This window comes from Mauremys mutica, chromosome 4 (assembly GCF_020497125.1).
Source record: "Mauremys mutica isolate MM-2020 ecotype Southern chromosome 4, ASM2049712v1, whole genome shotgun sequence".
NCBI classification, from domain to species: Eukaryota; Metazoa; Chordata; order Testudines; family Geoemydidae; genus Mauremys; species Mauremys mutica.
In genome coordinates this window covers 110,468,154-110,486,283 of record NC_059075.1, presented here as the reverse complement: position 1 = coordinate 110,486,283, position 18,130 = coordinate 110,468,154, and the positions used below count along the sequence as shown (strand labels likewise).

General features: G+C 45.3%; 1 protein-coding gene across 4 annotated transcripts in view; it reads left to right on the top strand.

The window, feature by feature from the left end:
- AP2A2 (adaptor related protein complex 2 subunit alpha 2) overlaps positions 1–1,666 on the top strand; it is a 107,188-nt gene extending 105,522 nt beyond the window's left edge. For all 4 annotated transcript variants that reach the window (XM_045013948.1, XM_045013946.1, XM_045013945.1 and 1 more), the window contains one exon: positions 902–1,666. In XM_045013948.1, the coding sequence (XP_044869883.1) occupies positions 902–979 (78 nt within the window). In that variant the 3' untranslated portion in view covers positions 980–1,666. The remainder of the gene's footprint in view (positions 1–901) is intronic.
- The last annotated feature ends 16,464 nt before the right edge of the window (positions 1,667–18,130 follow it).

The window sequence follows — 18,130 nt, the reverse complement described above, 5'->3', positions numbered from 1 at the left end:
CTGCAGTGTAAGAATGCAAATCTGTAGTAATAGTGTTTGCTAATATTGTAAAATCAAAGGGACTGCACGTGATGGCTGTGTTTTATGTTTCCTGGTGATATTGGAGTTGAAGAAAATCCATATTTTGGGGGGTTGTGTTGGTTCTCAGTGGCAATGAAATGCATTTCCTTGAGAATCCAGGTTTTGTTTACAAATCTCTGCTTCCTAAGTTGATGGGGTTAGTGAGAATGCCTTTAGTAGCTCAGGCCATGGCTACACTTGCAAATTTGCAGCGCTGCAGCAGCGTGTGAAAACACACCCTCTCCAGCGCTGCAAATTGCGGCGCTGCAAAGCGCCAGTGTGGTCAAAGCCCCAGCGCTGTACATGATTCCCCACAGGGAGGTGGAGTACGGACAGTGCTGGGAGAGCTCTCTCCCAGCGCTGGCGCTTTGACTGCACTTAGCGCTTCAAAGCGCTGCCGCGGCAGCGCTTTGAAGTGCAAGTGTAGCCATAGCCTCAGAAGCAATTCCTCCTCTTCCTGCTGCTGATCACTTAACGGGCTTTCAAGGATTGTCTGTATTTCGGCACCAAGGTATGGTAGCAGAGATTTGAAATTTCTAGATAGGTAGTTAAGCAGGAAAATCTATTTATTTTAGAGCACAGTTAGATCTGGGCAAAGCACATTAAACGCCTTCAGAACTCAGAGGATCTGTCCCTGCAGACTTCAAATATTTTTTTTGTGCCTGAATAAAGTTGTCAGTCTCATATGAAAATTACTAGCCATTGCTCATATCATGACCAAGTGGCACCTGTACTGCTTTGTTACTTAATCTGTATGCTTTTTCTAATAAATCCATCTAAATGCAGACGTGTTTTACTGTTGTCTTTATAATACATAGATTTCTTATGTGCTCTCTTTCAGATGTATAGACTCACACTACGAACAAGTAAAGAAACCGTATCTCAGAGATTATGTGAACTGCTGTCAGAACAGTTTTAATAGTAACAAGATCAGTCCAGTTTTGTTTCTCCATTTCTGCAATAGTTGTCCTCATCCTGCTGCAAATAAATGTCTTGTACATCAGTGTCTGAGTACTGCAACATTACCCACCACCAACTCCCAGCCTTAAAAGGACTTGTCCCTTTCATATGAAATTAAGGATATAAAATGTACGGTATAAAATGACTTCTAGATATAAAAAAATCATGGCTTTTTAGCTTATGCTATATAAAGGGTGAGAGAGGTATCTATATTAATTGTGCTCTAATTTTTTTTGTGTAAGAAGTTGGGCTTTTTAAAATTTAACTAAAGGGAAATGAGTTTAGGCAAGTGTGATAACTGAGTATTCTCATTGAAATGCCACTGTAAATTGCTGGTAGCATGGTGCTTTAGTGCCTTTACTAAGTGCACCTTTCTGCTTTGAGCTAAAAGAAACCAAATGGAATGTCCAGTGAGCTTAATTCATATCTTTATTGAGGGTCAGATTGACCAATCTGCAAGAAATTGATCCGACACTTCGGTTCTGGATTAAGATAGTCAGAAGTGATGTGACTGGTTGACTGAACTCATGAATGAAGTTTCTTAAAGGTATTGGCACCAAGTTTGTGATGGGTAGAGAGGACAGATTCCAGGGTATGTTTTAAAATCTTGTTGTTCATTTGGAGCACTGCCATACCACACAGTATATATATTGAATATATATATATATATATATATATATATATATATATATTGCTTAGTCAGAATAGCATTAATATTCATTTGACGTCTACTGCACATGTACATTTTTAGGACCACATTTTTAAAAGATTAATATTCTCAACATCCCCCTTTACACTAGCTTTGAGTTCAGTTTTTTTCCTTTTGGTAACACAGGACACGGGAGGAATTTTTTTTGCTTAGCAATTATTTATAAGTCAATTGAGGAAAGGGGGGGGTGGGATGTAAGAAATCCAAAATGAATTGCATGAAATGTCCTCCAGAGTCAGTATTGGGTCATTAGACTATACATGTCTGTTTGTTTTGGTTTTTTTTTATCTTGAGGAAAGCAATACCTTAACTAGTCTTGGTTTCCCTGTTCTTAGTCAAATGGAGCGACTGATAGAAACCAAATGGATATCCTTCCTCTGTTCCCTGTCAGATTGTTCCTTGGTAATGTTGATTACATAGTTAACACTACATCAGTCATGGAGAGCAGGTTATGATCACATGATGCTGCAACACAAAAAGGGTGGGGAGAAATCATCCTATCTGATCCTCAAGGCACAACATGTCCATCTGACTTTTTAAAAAATGAAGTACAAGATCTAATTTTAGACAATATTTTCTCAGTTAACATTTTATTGTTTAATCATGTGACCAAATTGCTGGGCACTGAACAATTAATACTTGTACAATTCCTTCTCTGCACTGCAGAGAAGCATAATAGTGGTGAAAAGCCTCTCCTACAGTCATATCAGGTATGTGTGTTGGTTTCTTTTGAGGTTGAGAGTAGAAAGGCTATAATGTTCAGCTTTTACAGTGGTTTTCCTAACTCTATGCATTAATAGCTCATTGTTCTACAAGAGCAAAGATTTGCATCTCCTCTGAAGAAATCAATTAGACATAATTATCTTGTTTACATCCTTCAGACTTTTAGATGCACCAAAGGTTACCTAAGTAGATCAAGCTCTGCAGTTAAGACAGGCTGGGAATTAGCAGCTGTCAACAGTAGGGATGTGTAGGACAGATTTAATACAAAGGAGCATGTCTGCCAACACTGGAGTCAAAAGTTACAAGCAACCCCTCATATTCAGACTGTAACATTTCTCTTTGAGATTATATATATCTATATCTTTGAGGCATACTGTCCTACAGTATGTACATTTGTAACCAAGCACACCCTTACTATGATGGCTTGAAATGCAGTACTAGTAAGATGTTGGAACTGCACACTAAATGAGGCTTCTGTTGCCATGCAGTGCAATGCCCTTGTGAGGAATTGGATGCTGCATGACTAAACATGCCTTGTGACTTCTTACTTTTTAGATGACTTAGGCAATGGAACTGGATAGGTATTAACTTGGTTCAGTCAAGGGCCAGTGATGTATTTTGAATGTAAGTTAAAAACGAAAGACAAAATCCTTCAAAAGTGACAAGTTATTGTGGATTGGGTGCCTAAGTTGAGATTGCTTACAGGGGCCAGATTTTCTGACAGTGTTGAGCACCCTCCGTCTGAAAATCAGGCCCCTTTAGGGTGTCCCAAGTTGGGCACCAACAAATCACTAGCCATTCTTTAAAAACATTGACATCTCCTACAAACAAGTTTGGCTAGGTAAACTGAAGTACTGTATTAAACTACCTTCTGAATTTGGCAATTAAAAATAACAGACAGTAACTAGGGCCAATTAGGTCCCAAATAGCCCTTAGTTGGGGAGTAGAGGGGTGTCCCAAGTAAGTCCTTTTAATGGGCACATTTTTGTACCTTTGGAACCTGTGCTGTTGTGTGCTATATTATAAAAAAAATGGAGATGTTAAACCATGCTATGTTAAAGTGAGTGCTGCAGCAGATGCAAGGAGAGCTGCTATTTCATTCTTCCAAATCCCATTGTACATCTGTCCCTCTGGAAATACAGATCCTATACCTTCATTAAAGGACACCTGAGACACTGTTTTTGTGTACTGTTTTAGTTCACTTTGCTTTGGTTCAAGTTGTGGTGAATTGTGTATTAAATGTGGGGAGGAGGAAGGAGAAGGATTAATAAATGTCTTAGAATGTTGGATGTATTTAAAAAAAAATAATAATCAAGCTTTATTCAAGTGTCCACAATTCTGTATTGGATGAGATGGTTCAGAGAGCCACACTAGCAGTGTTGTGAACAAAACTAAAGAAAAATAGTTTGCTTTGTGAAATGATGGTTGGACATTACCAAAGTGATTGTATCTTCTCTCAAGCAGTTTATGCAGTGAAAACAGTATTATTGTTCAAAGTACAGTATTAGGCATTGACACATGAAAATAACTGAACAGCAGGACAGAATATTGTGCACTTTTTGATTTACACTCCAATGTGTAACATTTATCGTGATCATTTCATTTGTATAAATCAAAAGAAAATTCTGACAAATTGGAGGATTTTCTTTATTATGACTATATAGAAGATTGAAAAGAGATAAATGCATCAAAAGAACTATGTTACCTTGAAACAAAAAATAAATGGTTAGAACAGTAACCTAATAAATTTATCTGTCTTCCATGTTACTTTCCTGTTTTGGAGGGGAAGTGGGAACATGCTAAAATGTATTCGGATATAGTGTATCATAGTTTTTCAAATACTGTATTGTACTTAATCTGCAAAACAAAAGCTTTCTGCTCCTACATGTTATGTGGGAAACAAAACTCTATAAATGAGGTTTATATTTTGAAAAGTGACTATTGTATATGTACAGAGTAACTTGGGGTTCTGTGCTAATCTCTTAGAATTCTTTACTTGAAGCCAGACCTGAAATCTGAAAGTCTGTTTCTGACTTTCACATGATCCCCAGTTATTAAAAATTACTGCATTTGAAACTCATTTGGATGCATGAGCTGTAAAATAATCCAGCTCACTCTCCCATGGTGGGTTTTTAGTGCCAACACACTAACAGGAATAAAGTAATGAAAATGTCTCAAAGTAAGCTGATGGAAAACTGAATACACACAAGGGCCCATCTGCTAAGTAAAGTGGTATTGCTTTTTTTTTAACCACAACATCACTTATTTCAACATCAGAACTCCTTCATTGTGGTGCAGATTTTCATAATTGCACATATTAAACTTGCATCACTCTAGTCAAGCAGTTGTGATTTGTAAAGCAAATTTTGTAAAGTTATAAAAACTTGCACTGATTTTCTTCACTGTCAAGTGAATTTGCAGGTAAATGACTTCTAAGGGTGTGGGTTTTTTTGTTTGTTTAAGAATTGTTGAGTAGCTTCATCCTAAAGTTTAATGGAGGCTCCAGATGCTCAGCATTTCTAAAAACCAGGTTGTTTAATTCAGGTGCTACCATTCCTTCAAATCTTTTGTTCCATTTACACAGTTATCCTGTAGTATGTAACCACAAATTCAAATGATATGGACTGGTTGTCTCCCTCAGTATCCAGTAAAATACATATCCTGAGTAAAATACCAGTCTCCTTGACAGTGTTTCAGTGTGTTACTCTAATCTTAATAGGTTAGTTTTTTGCCTACCCTTTCTGTTTTGTACTAATTACTTATTGAAAATATTGGCAGCCATATTCTGAACAGCAAATTGGATCATTTCGCTATAGATTCCATTAGATATTAGCTAGTCTGGTTCCTGTCAGAGCAGGATTGCTCCTTACTGTACATTTGTTGACATCCTGTACAAAAATGAGGTTTTCTCTGGATCCCCTAATATCTGGATTAATATTGATCACCTTACCTTTCATCTTCCTTTCAGTATAACTGGCAAGCTACCTCAGCCTGACTTTCCTTTGCTCTTCAGTCCTTCTGTGCATCCAAGTAGTGCTCTTCCATTCCACTTGCAGCAGTTACAGCTTTGGCTGACCTTGTGGGGGCTGCTGCCCTCTTTCTTGAACTGCATGCATTGAGGTGCAGTGGGTGATTCACACCAAGCCCTGGTGGTGTGCAATCTGGAACAGTTTTCAAACTCCCTGTGCAGTCAAATGCTGTATGTATCAGGGAAGAGGGCAGCTGGTGCACAGAGGTATCTGGGTCTGAAGTTTCTTGTTAATATCAGGAGGCTGGTGGGAGTTTTTCAGGGTAGGAGGGAGAGCCAGGGAGGGAGTCTAGAAGGCTAGGAAGGGTAAACAGCAGTGTCATCTCAATGTTAACAAATGCCTATTTCTAATCTGCCAGATTTTCCTGCACTCACAAGGAAAAGCCCCAGCTTCAGTCTATTCCATACCCACAATTTCGTTTGGGCCTGGAGGATTCTCTAGGAGCCCATTAACACATTTTTTCCCCTGCTACATAATTGTTTCAGAGCTATACATATAAACCATCCTCAGCAAGACTGGACCATCTGCCACCCTGAGGTAGTCAAAGACCAAACTATAGAACCCAAGTCTCCTGTGTGGCTATAAAATGCACTAATCATAGAACAAAATCATCCAACCATTAGGTAGACTTTTCATTAGTCAAATAATTGACACTTGTGTCTTATTAGAAAGAAATTTGTTGGCTGTTGCTGGTCTCTCTCCTATTATATGGTTTAATTGATTAAGAGAGTTCCATTAAAACTTGGTCTAGCACATCAGTAACTTTAATTTGGCATATGTTTAATCTATTCTTGCTTTCATATGTAGGAAACAGGAATATGACGAATGCCCACTAGACAAAAATACCTGACCAAATCATGCAGGTGTGGGGAAACACCTGAGGAGCTGTGCTGGTTTCGATATTTCCCAGACTGGTGATCATCAGTTAAAAAGCTTATCATATCTTATTGTAGCTGAATTAAAATACTGACATTTACCATTGAAATAATATTCCAAGGGTGTTACAGTACATTGTCTAATAACACCACATTTCTCCTTGTGTAAACTCTCTCAGCAACCTAACAATTTTTGTTGTCTGATCTCCATCTCATATGTTAGCTTTCTGACAATGAAGTGCCCAGAACTGAATTATTCCTGGTTAAGCTGCACTGGAATCATAGAAGATTAGGGTTGGAAGAGACCTCAGGAGGTCTAGTCCAACCCCCTGCTCAAAGCAGGACCAACACCAACTAAATCATCCCAGCCAGGGCTTTGTCAAGTCAGGCCTTAAAAACCTCTAATAATGGAGATTCCACCACCTCCCTAGGTAACCTATTCCAGTGCTTCACCACCCTCATAGTGAAATAGTGTTTCCTAATATCCAACCTAGACCTCCCCCACTGCAACTTGAGACCATTGCTTCTTGTTCTGTCATCTGCAACTACTGAGAACAGCCAGACTCCATCCTCTTTGGAACCCCCCCTTCAGGTAGGTGAAGGCTGCTATCAAATCCCCCCTCACTCTACTCTTTTTGCAGACTAAACAAGCTCAGTTCCCTCAGCCTCTCCTCCATAAGTCATGTGCCCCAGCTCCCTGATCATTTTCATTGCCCTCCGCTGGACTCTCCAATTTATCCACATCTTTTCTGTAGGGGTGGGAGGACTCAAAACTGGACGCAATACTCCAGGTGAAGCCTCACAAGTGCCGAATAGAGGGGAATAATCACTTCCCTCGATCTACTGGCAGTGTTCCTACTAATGCAGTCCAATATGCTATTAGCCTTCTTGGCAACAAGGGCACACTGCTGACTCATATCTAGCTTCTCATCCTCTGTAATCCCCAGCTCCTTTTCTGCAGAACTTCTACTTAGCCAGTTGGTCCCCAGCCTGTAGCGGTGCATGGAATTCTTTCGTCCTAAGTGCAGGACTCTGCACTTGTCCCTGTTGAACCTCATCAGATTTCTTTTGGCCCAATCCTCCAATTTGTCTAGGTCACTCTGGACCCTATCCCTTCCCTTCAGTGTATCTACCTCTCCCCCCAGCTTAGTGTCATCTGTGAACTTGTTGAGGGTGCAATCCATCCCATCATCCAGATCATTAATAAAGAGGTTAAACAAAACCGACCCCTGGAGCACTCGATACCATTTGCCAACTAGACATCGAGCTGTTGATCACTACCCGTTGAGCCCGACAATCTAGCCAGCTTTCTATCCACTTATAGTCCATTCATCCAATCCATACTTTTTTAACTTGCTGGCAAGAATACTGTGGGAGACGTATCAAGATAGATACTTGCTAAAGTCAAGATAGATCACGTCCACTGCTTTCCCCATATCCACAGAGCCAGTTATCATAGAAGGCAATCAGGTTGGTCAGGCATGATTTGCCCTTCGTGAATCCACCTTCCTCTCCTCCAAGTGCTTCAAAATGATTTTCTTGAGGACCTGCTCCATGATTTTTCCAGGGACTGAGGTGAGGCTGATCGGTCTGTAGTTTCCCGGGTTGTTGTTCTTCCCTTTTTTTAAAGATGAGCACTATATTTGCCTTTTTCCAATTGTCCGGAACCTCCCCTGATTGCCACGAGTTTTCAAAGATAATGGCCAATGGCTCTGCAATCACATCAGCCAATTTGCTCAGCACCCTCAGATGCATTAGATCTGAACCCATGGACTTTTGCATGTTCAGCATTTCTAAATAGTCCTTAATCTGTTCCTTCACCACAGAGGGCTGCTCACCTCCTTCCCATACTGTGTTGCCCAGGACATCAGTGTGGGAGCTGACCTTATCTGTGAAGACCGAGGCAAAAAAAGCATTGTCACCTTTTTCCACATCTGTCACTAGATTGCCTCCCCCATTCAGTAAGGGTCCCACACTTTCCTTGACCACCTTCTTGTTGCTAACATAACTGTAGAAACCCTTCTTGTTACCCTTCACATTCCTTGCTAACTGCAACTCCAGTTTTTGCCCTTCCTGATTACACCCATGCATGCTCGAGCAATATTTTTATACTCCTCCCTAGTAGTTGTGTCCAGGTTTCCATTTCTTGTAAGCTTCCTTTCTGTGTTTAAGCTCACCAAAGATTTCACTGTTAAGCCAAGTTGGTTGCCTGCCATATTTGCTATTCTTTCTGCACATGAGGATGGTTTGTTTAAAATACAGCCAGCTCTCCTGGATTTCTTTCCCCCTCTGTATTAAGGGTTTTGTAGGACAAGAAGAATGCAACGATGCACTGCGGGGGTAGGGGACATTCTCAAAGAATAGCTATTAAGTGAATGCTAGGGTTAGGGTAACTTCCTGCATCTAGAGTTCAACTGTATTTATATCTAACTGATCCCTGGTAAGGATAGCTTTTATTTCATAGGATCCTTAAATCTCAAGAGCATGTTTTTGCCCTAGGAATGCATTGTTAGACATTTAAAAAAATTCCTTGGGAGCTGGTGCTACCAGACTGCTTTTAGAAAGGTCTCTAATCCTCTTTTCCCAGTTGAAATTAGGAAAGTTGGACAACACCATACTGTCAATATACATGGTGTATTTTTCAGAACTTAAACATGTCCAGCAAGTGTACTTTGTTTGCCACATGGTGTCTGCATCTCCTCGGTGGAAGGCATGCTTAAATGGGGAAAACATATGAACAGCTTCCCCATTCCTTCAGTGTACTCTTCTGCAAGCATATATGGTTTGATAGACAAAGGGAAGAAATTTTTGTTAGCCTTGCAGGTGGAGAAAGAGAGAAGAGGATTCCCCCGCAAAGAGGGGAAATGATAGATACAATATAAAGGAGAGGATAAATGATGGTGTCAAATGCAAGCTAAGGGGTCAGAAGAGATGTGGATGGCATAGAGGCGATGGGACTTGGCCAGAAAATATCATTAGAAATCTTTGAGTGGCTTCAATAGAGTGAAGACGGCAGAGTCCATATGGTAAAGGATCCAGGATGGAACTGGAGGAGGAATTCAAAGCCATGACTGTAAACATGTTCAGTTTAGAAGCGAAGAAAATGGGGCAGTAGTTGGAGAAGTCGGACGAGATGAGGGATGGTTTTGAGGTAAGGAAGCCAAGGTTTGCTCATGTAAAGAGGGAAAGAAGCCGGAGCAGTTTGACGAGGTTAAGGCTAGTGCAGCAGTGAGATGAGTGCAGATGGGATGGAGCTTAGAGAAGAGAAGGAATTAACTTGGTGGGGTGATTGTTGATGAAGAGCGGGCAGGATAGTCTGTCTGACGTGGGAGGAGAATGGGGCATGAAAGCAAGGAGAGGGAAGGAAGATTCTCGTGCAGACAGGGATGAAGGGGCAGTTGGGGGAAGAGTGTTTTATGGAGAGCTGCAGGTTGCAAATAGTTGAGGGTAGTAGGCATAGGAGCTTGAGAGGAAGAAGTATTGCTGCTTATCCAAAAAGATGGCAAAACTGAAGAAGAGAAAACAGTGGCAGGAATTTGTGGTTATGGGACCTTCTCCAGAGGTATCCACTGGTGCAGGACTGGAGGAATGGAGTATGGAGTTTGTGCAATGAGATATTTTGGGGACCACTCAGATCGGTGAGACGTTCTGTCACCATTTGCCCTTTAACCTTGGCCTTTGTGCTGTGCAACTATGGTTTAGATCCTTGGCACCAGTAGCCAGACCACAAGCATAAGGTCTCACCCTGGTTCTCACCAGCCCAGTTACTCTGTGCAGGGTGACACCATTGGCCTTTCCAGTCCTGAGTCTCCCCGGGTTCTTTACCAGACAGACAGACTCCATTCTTCTCTGGTTTGTCACCCCTGCAGGTGTAAAATCAGCCCCCCAATTAGTTCAAATTGGCATACACACTCCCCACAGTTTGCATACTAGAGGCCTGCTTGGGATAAAAATAAAAAGTTTATTTAATAGAAAAATTTGATTCCATGATGAAATAGTAAAGAAAAGCAAATATACAAGTTACAAAGAAATAAATACAAAGATGCAACCTTGGGCATTACACTTCCATAATAGATAAAGTCCCTTTTTTAATAAGATGCCCATTGCCTAAAAGTTTTCCAGTGTACCCCTTACCTGTAGTAGTGATTCAGCGTTCATGGCAGCCTCCTGCTTCACAACTGGTCCCTAAATTCTGGATTAAAAAAGCTCACTTCCAAGCCTACTTTTAAAAGGCCTTTTTGTTCCTTAGTCCACAGTAACTCATGGTTAATCAGAGTGCGGGGAACTCCCTCCTGACTTGATGTTCAAGAGCCATGATTTTTTTTTTTTTCAATTTGGAGTTCTCAGCATCTTTCCATGAACTCTAATGATCTATCATTGTCTGTCTGTCTTTTCCTGGAATGGACACTGGGTAGTTATTTTAAACCAGTTTGGTGTAAACAACTGGCTTGGGAGATGCGTTTCCCTGACTGCTCACCACCCTGCTGGGAGATGGAGCTAAAGTTTCATCACAGATGGGAAACAGAGTTTTCTATATACACAAATACATAACCAGGGTCTGTAGGCATCTAATGACTATCAAGCTCAGAACTTTATAAGCTCTCATAAAAGACCTAACTTGATATATATTTTTATAGCATAATACAGTGTGCAATCACTTGGTTTAACTACTTATTTGGGGGGGCTATAACAGTCTGTTCTCCCCTTTGGTTGTCTGGACCCTGATTGTCACAGTATGTGTGTGGCAGGCAGGATTGGCTCTACAGTTTTCACCGCCCCAAGCAGCGCACCGAATTGCCGCCGCAGGCAGCAGGGGCAGTCCGTGCGCCCTTAGGGCGGCAGGCGCATTTCGGCGGCAGCGGCACTTCGGCGGCAGCTTCTATGTTTAGCTGAAGCCGCTGCGGACAGCTAAACATAGAAGCTGCTGCCGAATTGCCGCCACCGCGGAAACGTGCCTGCCCCGCCCTAAGGGCACTCGGACTGCCCCCGCCGCCCGCAGCGGCAATTCGGCGCGCTGCCTGGGGGCAAAACAACAGGGGCCGCCGCCCCTTGCAGATTGCCACCCCAAGCACCAGCTTGGAATGCTGGTGCCTGGAGCCGGCCCTGGTGGCAGGGGAGCGATGCAGAAGGATGAGAAATGATCATGTAGAAGGAGCCATTGCTGGTTAAAGTAACTTGTGGGCTTAATCACTGTAATTCTGTTACAAAGCCACTCTTGGTTCAGAAAAACACCTGTTGCTCAATGGCCCTCTGCTGTTCCCACCAAGTTTTGTTCTGCCTCCACAGTTGGCAGATTTAACAAGGAAGGGTTCCTTGCCACAGAGATTTACTGAGGGGAAAATGCTGACATTCTTTTCAAACTCTCAGCTAACAGGTTGATTCAATAATCTGGCTAATCCCCAGGTGCATCCAAGGCTGCCTCCGCCATTTGAGGACTTTTTCCTGTCAGTATTGCATCACCTTCTGAAGTGCTGTAACACCTGATGCCCCTGCAGTCTTTAGGGAGAAGATTAAGCTGAGATAGTCAAAGGGAAAAGTCTCTTCTGCTTCACACTGCTGTGTGGTCTCACAGGGGAGCTCTGCTGTGGGAAGAAGGCAGTTCCCTCCTCACAGCCCAACACTGAGTGGGTTCACCTGTGTTCCCCCACTTTTGTTGTGAAAGGAACCCGGATGTGTTGGAAAGGCCAACTCTGGCTAAGATGCATGTCTCCCTCTCCTGAGCTAAAAAAGAGGCAGATACGATGGGAAAAGCCAGTTATAGTGGGATCTTTTCCTATCTCCATGACGGGAGTGACTCCAGAAAGAGGGTATGTCTACTGGAAGAATCTGTGAGAGTCCCTAGAGCCTGCACCAACTGCCTTGCTCCTGATTTGCAAACTTAGCTGCTTCCTCTCTTCAGACTGCAGATGGAGGATGTTAAACACAGAATGGATCCAGATAGTGGGGCAAGGATGGTAACCTGGTCCCTCCCATCTTCAGTACCAATATTCCAGGTTGGGTTAGAGCAGGCAAGGAGACAATCAGTCTTTGAGGGTAAGGAGAGTCCGAATCATCTGAAATATTGGCAACCTCCCCCCTCGGTACCCACTTACCTCCCCTATGGTGGGTACCGAGGGGGGAGGTTGCCATCACGTGTGGCCTCCCCTGCTGCCACCCCTCACCATAGCCTCACTGGGGATGGGGCTGCCCCTTGCCCAGCATGGTGCAGGAGTGGGGACTGCAGGGTGGTAGCTGGGGAGGGGCACAGTATCACAAAATTCACCTAAGCCCCAGCTGCACAGGTCTAGGAAGCCCCTCCCCAGTGGTGTAGCCAGGTTCTAACATCAGGGGGAGCGAACACGTAAAAAAAGATGCCAGCCAACATATCCAATTACTAATCAGGTAGTTCTATAACAGGCTGAGTCCGCCCAGGCGGGGTCCTGGGGCAGCCAGAGGTCCCTGCACCCCAACTCCGCAGTCAGATGTGACTCTCAGCCAGACTGTAAAACAGAAGGTTTATTAGATGACGGGAACACAGTTTAAACAGAGCTTGTTGGTACAGAAAACAGAACCCCTCTGTCAGGTCCATCTTGCGGGGTGGAGAGCCCAGAACCAAGTTCTGGGTCTCTCCCCATTTCCCCAGCCAGCTCCAAACTGACACTCCCTCCTCTGGCCTCTGTGTCTCTTCCGGACAAGGAGGCCACCTGATCTCTTTGTCCCCAACACCTTCAGTTGGCATCTTGCAGGGGAAACTGAGGCACCCACACAGTATTCAGAGAAAATATTAAGAACATTCCCACTTCATCACAACAGATGCAACAAAATATAATACTGTATATTGAAGTAGGCAAGTGCTGCTTCTGACTTTCCACTTTTAATTGACCCTTGTAATCTTGTGGCACTGACGCGTTGTAGCTTCATTTTATATCGGCTTACAGGGCGGGAGCGGGGGGGGGCACCACCATTTTGGGCCCCACCAAAAATTATACAAACCTGCCGCCTATGGTCCTGACCTTTGTCAGCCTCTCACTCCAGCTATCTGAACACAGTCACTTCAGCACCGAGTGAAAGAACAGGTCCTTACACTGAACTTGGGTTTCATGGAAAGCATTAATGAGACAGGTATCTGGCCATGTAAGAATTTAATGGAATTAAATTGAAAATGAAGAAAACTGTGAAAAAATCAAGTATTTGAGAGGGGGAGTTAAGAATAACGTATAGGATAACATGCTCTGACAAGTTGTCTTCCTATATCCCTGATGCCCTCCTTAACCCTGCTTTGGACAAGCTACTTGCCCATTTCTAATTACATCCTACCTTTCTTTCCATCTATGGAACTTAATTTCCTGTACCTTTCTCAATCTGCAGGCTCCCCCCACCCGCCCTGTTTCTTTCTTTACCACCTCAGCGCAGATGCAGATGCTAATTCCAACCTGTCCCAGGATTCCAGAACTGCTAACTGCAGAATTCCCCTGTTACTCAGCCCATCCAGACTCTTAAACTTCCAACAACTCTTAAAGGCTTAGCAGCCATGTTTCCCAGAAGAGCAGGCATCTACAATAGAGACAAGTGCAGTGCCCTTTTACTGAAGTTGTCAGTCATACCTTTGTTCCTGGTACTGGTATCTTTCATGTCTTAAAAAACTCTCATATCCCTACAGTCAGCAGAGGCTGGGGGTGTATTATTTCTAGATAACGAAAAAAAAACCAAACAAAAAAAACCTACCACAATTATGATGTGTTTTATATTTTGGTTTGATGATACTGAGGTTCACAACCATCCTGATCTCTTCAGGGAATGATTTGTTCCAGATTCATGGCCAATGCCAAGAAAGCTCTGTTCCTTGCACACATTTTGATGTCAGAAGTTGAAATTTCTTTTGCTTCAGGAGAATGTAGCTGTCAGAGGATCATGCTCAAGCAGGGTGAGGGAACTCTGGCCAGTCCACAACAGGCTTTGGAGTTTTGGACTGAAACTTTGAATCTGACCTTGCCTGATTCACAGGAAGCCCAAGAAGAGAGCTTGAAAATCTGCTGAGATCACATCAGGCTGGGGCTGTACTATGTTTCGACCTGTCAGATGATCCCTTAATTCCTCCTGAGCAAGGAGCCCACTCATGCATGTGAAAATCTACTTGGGTAAAGAACACAAAGTCCTTCACCACCAGGCAAGACAGACACATTTACCTTCAACATTGACACCACATTAAACGTGAACTAGTGCACACTGGGGAACTTTTTAGGGTCCAGAAATGGGGGTGAGGTCTGGAAAGTAAGAAATGGTGAGCTGTATATTCTTCCACAACTGGGCTGCTCCCCATCTCAAACATCCATGGGCTTGCTTCGGGGGGGGGGGGGGAGAGGCGGGAGGGCTAGCAATAACAAGACATGGCGACCCACAGCAGCATCTGGGGACAAGAGCCCAGTACTTTTCACAGCTTGTGTATGGCTGGAAATTCCCATTCCTGTCAATGATATCTTCCCAGGGAAGGAGAGAGTTACTATAGCTTACTTAGGGCAGCAAGAGACCTGCTCTGTTACAAACCATCCTGAGTGAAAAAGTTTATACTTTTATTTAAATATTTTTGAGCCTCTGATTCAGATGGCTGACTCTCCCTCCACTGAGAATGAATTTTCACTTGTTTGCCTTGTGTTTCCATGCCTATGCTCCTGCTTCAGAGGGAGGAGTGAAATTAGGCTCAGCTCACTCAAATATTTCAGATGATTCGGACTCTCCTTACCCTCAAAGACTGATTGTCTCCTTGCCTGCTCTGACCCAACCTGGAATATTGGTACTGAAGATGGGAGGGACCAGGTTACCATCCTTGCCCCACTATCTGGATCCATTCTGTGTTTAACATCCTCCATCTGCAGTCTGAAGAGAGGAAGCAGCTAAGTTTGCAAATCTATACTGAATGCTCTGAGGTCAGACTCAGGAAGGTGTAAGCTTCTTGCCCTGGAGACAGTCTGCTCAGAGAGGAGGCTCCCCCAGAGTCCTGACTGGCTTTGAAGGAGTGGTTCCAGAGCATCCCAGCATCCCCTTCCACTCCATGCACTTCCCAGAAGTCCGCACAGGCACTAACACTCCCTCCTCTGGCCTTTGTCAAAAAGGCTAACAGCATTTTGGGCTGTATAAGTAGGGGCATTGCCAGCAGATCGAGGGACATGATCATTCTCCTCTATTCAACATTGGTGAGGCCTCATCTAGAGTACTACGTGCAGTTTTGGGCCCCACATTGCAAGAAGGATGTGGAAAAATTGGAAAATCCAGTGGAGATCAACAAAAATGATTAGGGGGCTGGAGCACATGACTTATGAGGAGAGGCTGAGGGAACTGGGATGGTTTAGTCTGCAGAAGAGAAGAATGAGGGAGGATTTGATAGCTGCTTTCAACTACCTGATAGGGGGTTACAAAGAGGATGGATCTAGACTGTTCTCAGTGGTAGCAGAGGACAGAACAAGGAGTAATGGTCTCAAGTTGCAGTGGGGGAGGTTTAGGTTGGATATTAAGAAAAACTTTTTCACTAGGAGGGTGGTGAAACACTGGAATGGGTTACCTAGGGAGGTGGTGGAATCTCCTTCCTTAGAGGTTTTTAAGGCCCGGCTTGACAAAGCCCTGGCTGGGATGATTTAGTTGGGAATTGGTCCTGCTTTGAGCATGAAGTTGGACTAGATGACCTCCTGAGGCCCCTTCCAACCCTGATATTCTATGATACTCTAAACTGACCACCAAATTTAAGTTGCGTGTTTTTCCCGTCAGGTGAGGACTCTGGGGCAGGGCTGGGGATAAGGAACTTGGGGTGCAGACAGGCTGCCCCAGGGCTAGGGCCAAAGAGGACTCCCCTCCACCCTCCCTGGCAGCAGCAAGCTCCAGGGGAGGGACCCCTCCTCTCCCCCGCAGTTCACTGCACATGCTCCTAGGTCCCTCTCAGGTCCAGAAAGCCCACTCACCTCCCCTGTGGTGGGTACCGAGGGGGGAGGTTGCCATCACATGTGGCCTCCCCTGCTGCCACCCCTCACCATAGCCTCACTGGGGATGGGGCTGCCCCTTGCCCAGCATGGTGCAGGAGTGGGGACTGCAGGGTGGTAGCTGGGGAGGGGCACAGTATCACAAAATTCACCTAAGCCCCAGCTGCACAGGTCTAGGAAGCTCCCCTCCCCAGTGGTGTAGCCAGGTTCTAACATCAGGGGGAGCGAACACGTAAAAAAAGATGCCAGCCAACATATCCAATTACTAATCAGGTAGTTCTATAACAGGCTATAACAAGCTGCCCTGGACCCCATCACCCCCTGAAGCACAAGGTAGGGGTAGGCACCACCACGTTGTGCAACAAACACTTGACAAAATTACTGGACTTAGTGATGGACAATGCGGGCAGGTGGGTATTATGTCATTCAATCATTCAACCCATAAAATTGCACATATTTTGCCTCAGTGAAATTAAATATCCAGAGAATTACTGGGCCTGTGATGATGACCAGGGCTTGCTCACCTGTGGCTCAGGCTCCCCCTCCCTGTGCTGTGGAGGCACAGCCAGGCAGGTCTGCATCTGCAGGCAGGCACCCTGCCTCATGTGCAGCTCCCGTGGGCCCTGATAGCCACGAGACTGGGAGTCTCCCGGCCAATGGAATGGGCTGGGCTGGGGGGCAGAAGGCAAAGGGGGAGATTGTAGGGAGCTTTGGAGGAGGGGAGGCAGTGGGGGAGGGGAGTGGGCTGGCACAAAGGAGAGGGCTCTCTGGAGAGGAGTGACAGGGGTCATTGGGAGTCTCTCGAGGGGGCAGAGGGTTGTGTGGGTCTCTGTGGGGCAGGGGGCTGTGATGGGCGGAGCCAGCTGCAACCTGGTTCTGCTCTGCAGGGGGTGTTGCTATAGTCCCCTCAGGAAGCTCCCCCCATCCTGTGTATTTTATACCAGCCCCGGGGTGCCCATTGCTGCTCCTTTCCCCGCCCATGGCTCCGTCTGTCTGTCCCCACAACCCCCCAGCTGTGTCCGTCTGTCTGTCCTCACAACTCCCCTGGCTGTGTCCTGGTGTGTGTCTGTCCCACAACCCCCTGGCTGTGTCCTTGTGTCTGTCTGTCCCACAACCCCCAGCTGTGTCTGTTTGTCCCCACCAACGCCCCCCCCCCCCCCGACTGTGTCTTTGTGTCTGTCTGTCCCCACCACCCCTGGCTGTGTCTGTCTGTCCCCCCCCCCCCAGCTGTGTCTGTTTGTCCCCACCAATGCACCCCCCCCCCGACTGTGTCTTTGTGTCTGTCTGTCCCACAACCCGCCGGCTGTGTCTGGCTGGCTGCCCCCACCACCCCCAGCTGTGTCTGTTTGTCCCCACCAAACCCCCCTCCCCGGCTGTGTCTGTGTCTGGCTGCCCCCACAGCTCACCGGCTGAGTCTGTCTGATAGGGACAGACCCTGCTGCTGCTCTGCCCAGGGCTCAGACGCTGCCGGTGGCTCACTCCCCCTCCCTGCTGTGGAGGAGTGGCCAGGCAGCTCCGGCACCGCCCCCGGCAGCTCCCATTGGGTGGTGTTCCCGGCCAATGGGCTGTGAGCCCAGTTGCTGCTGGGGCCTCTGCCGGGAGCTGCTGCTGCAGTGAGAGCGCCCGGCATTGCAACGCGGGGACCCCCCAAAGCACAGGGCCTGGGGCCCAAACATTGGTGGAGCTGGGCCCACCTTTAGGATTATTGGTGGGGCCTGGGCTCCACGGGCCCATAGAACTCGCCGCCTATGGTCAGGACTGAGCTGTGCTGACGGTCACATAGGGAAATAGGATTTTATTAGTATGGACTAGAGCTCAGGCGTTTGA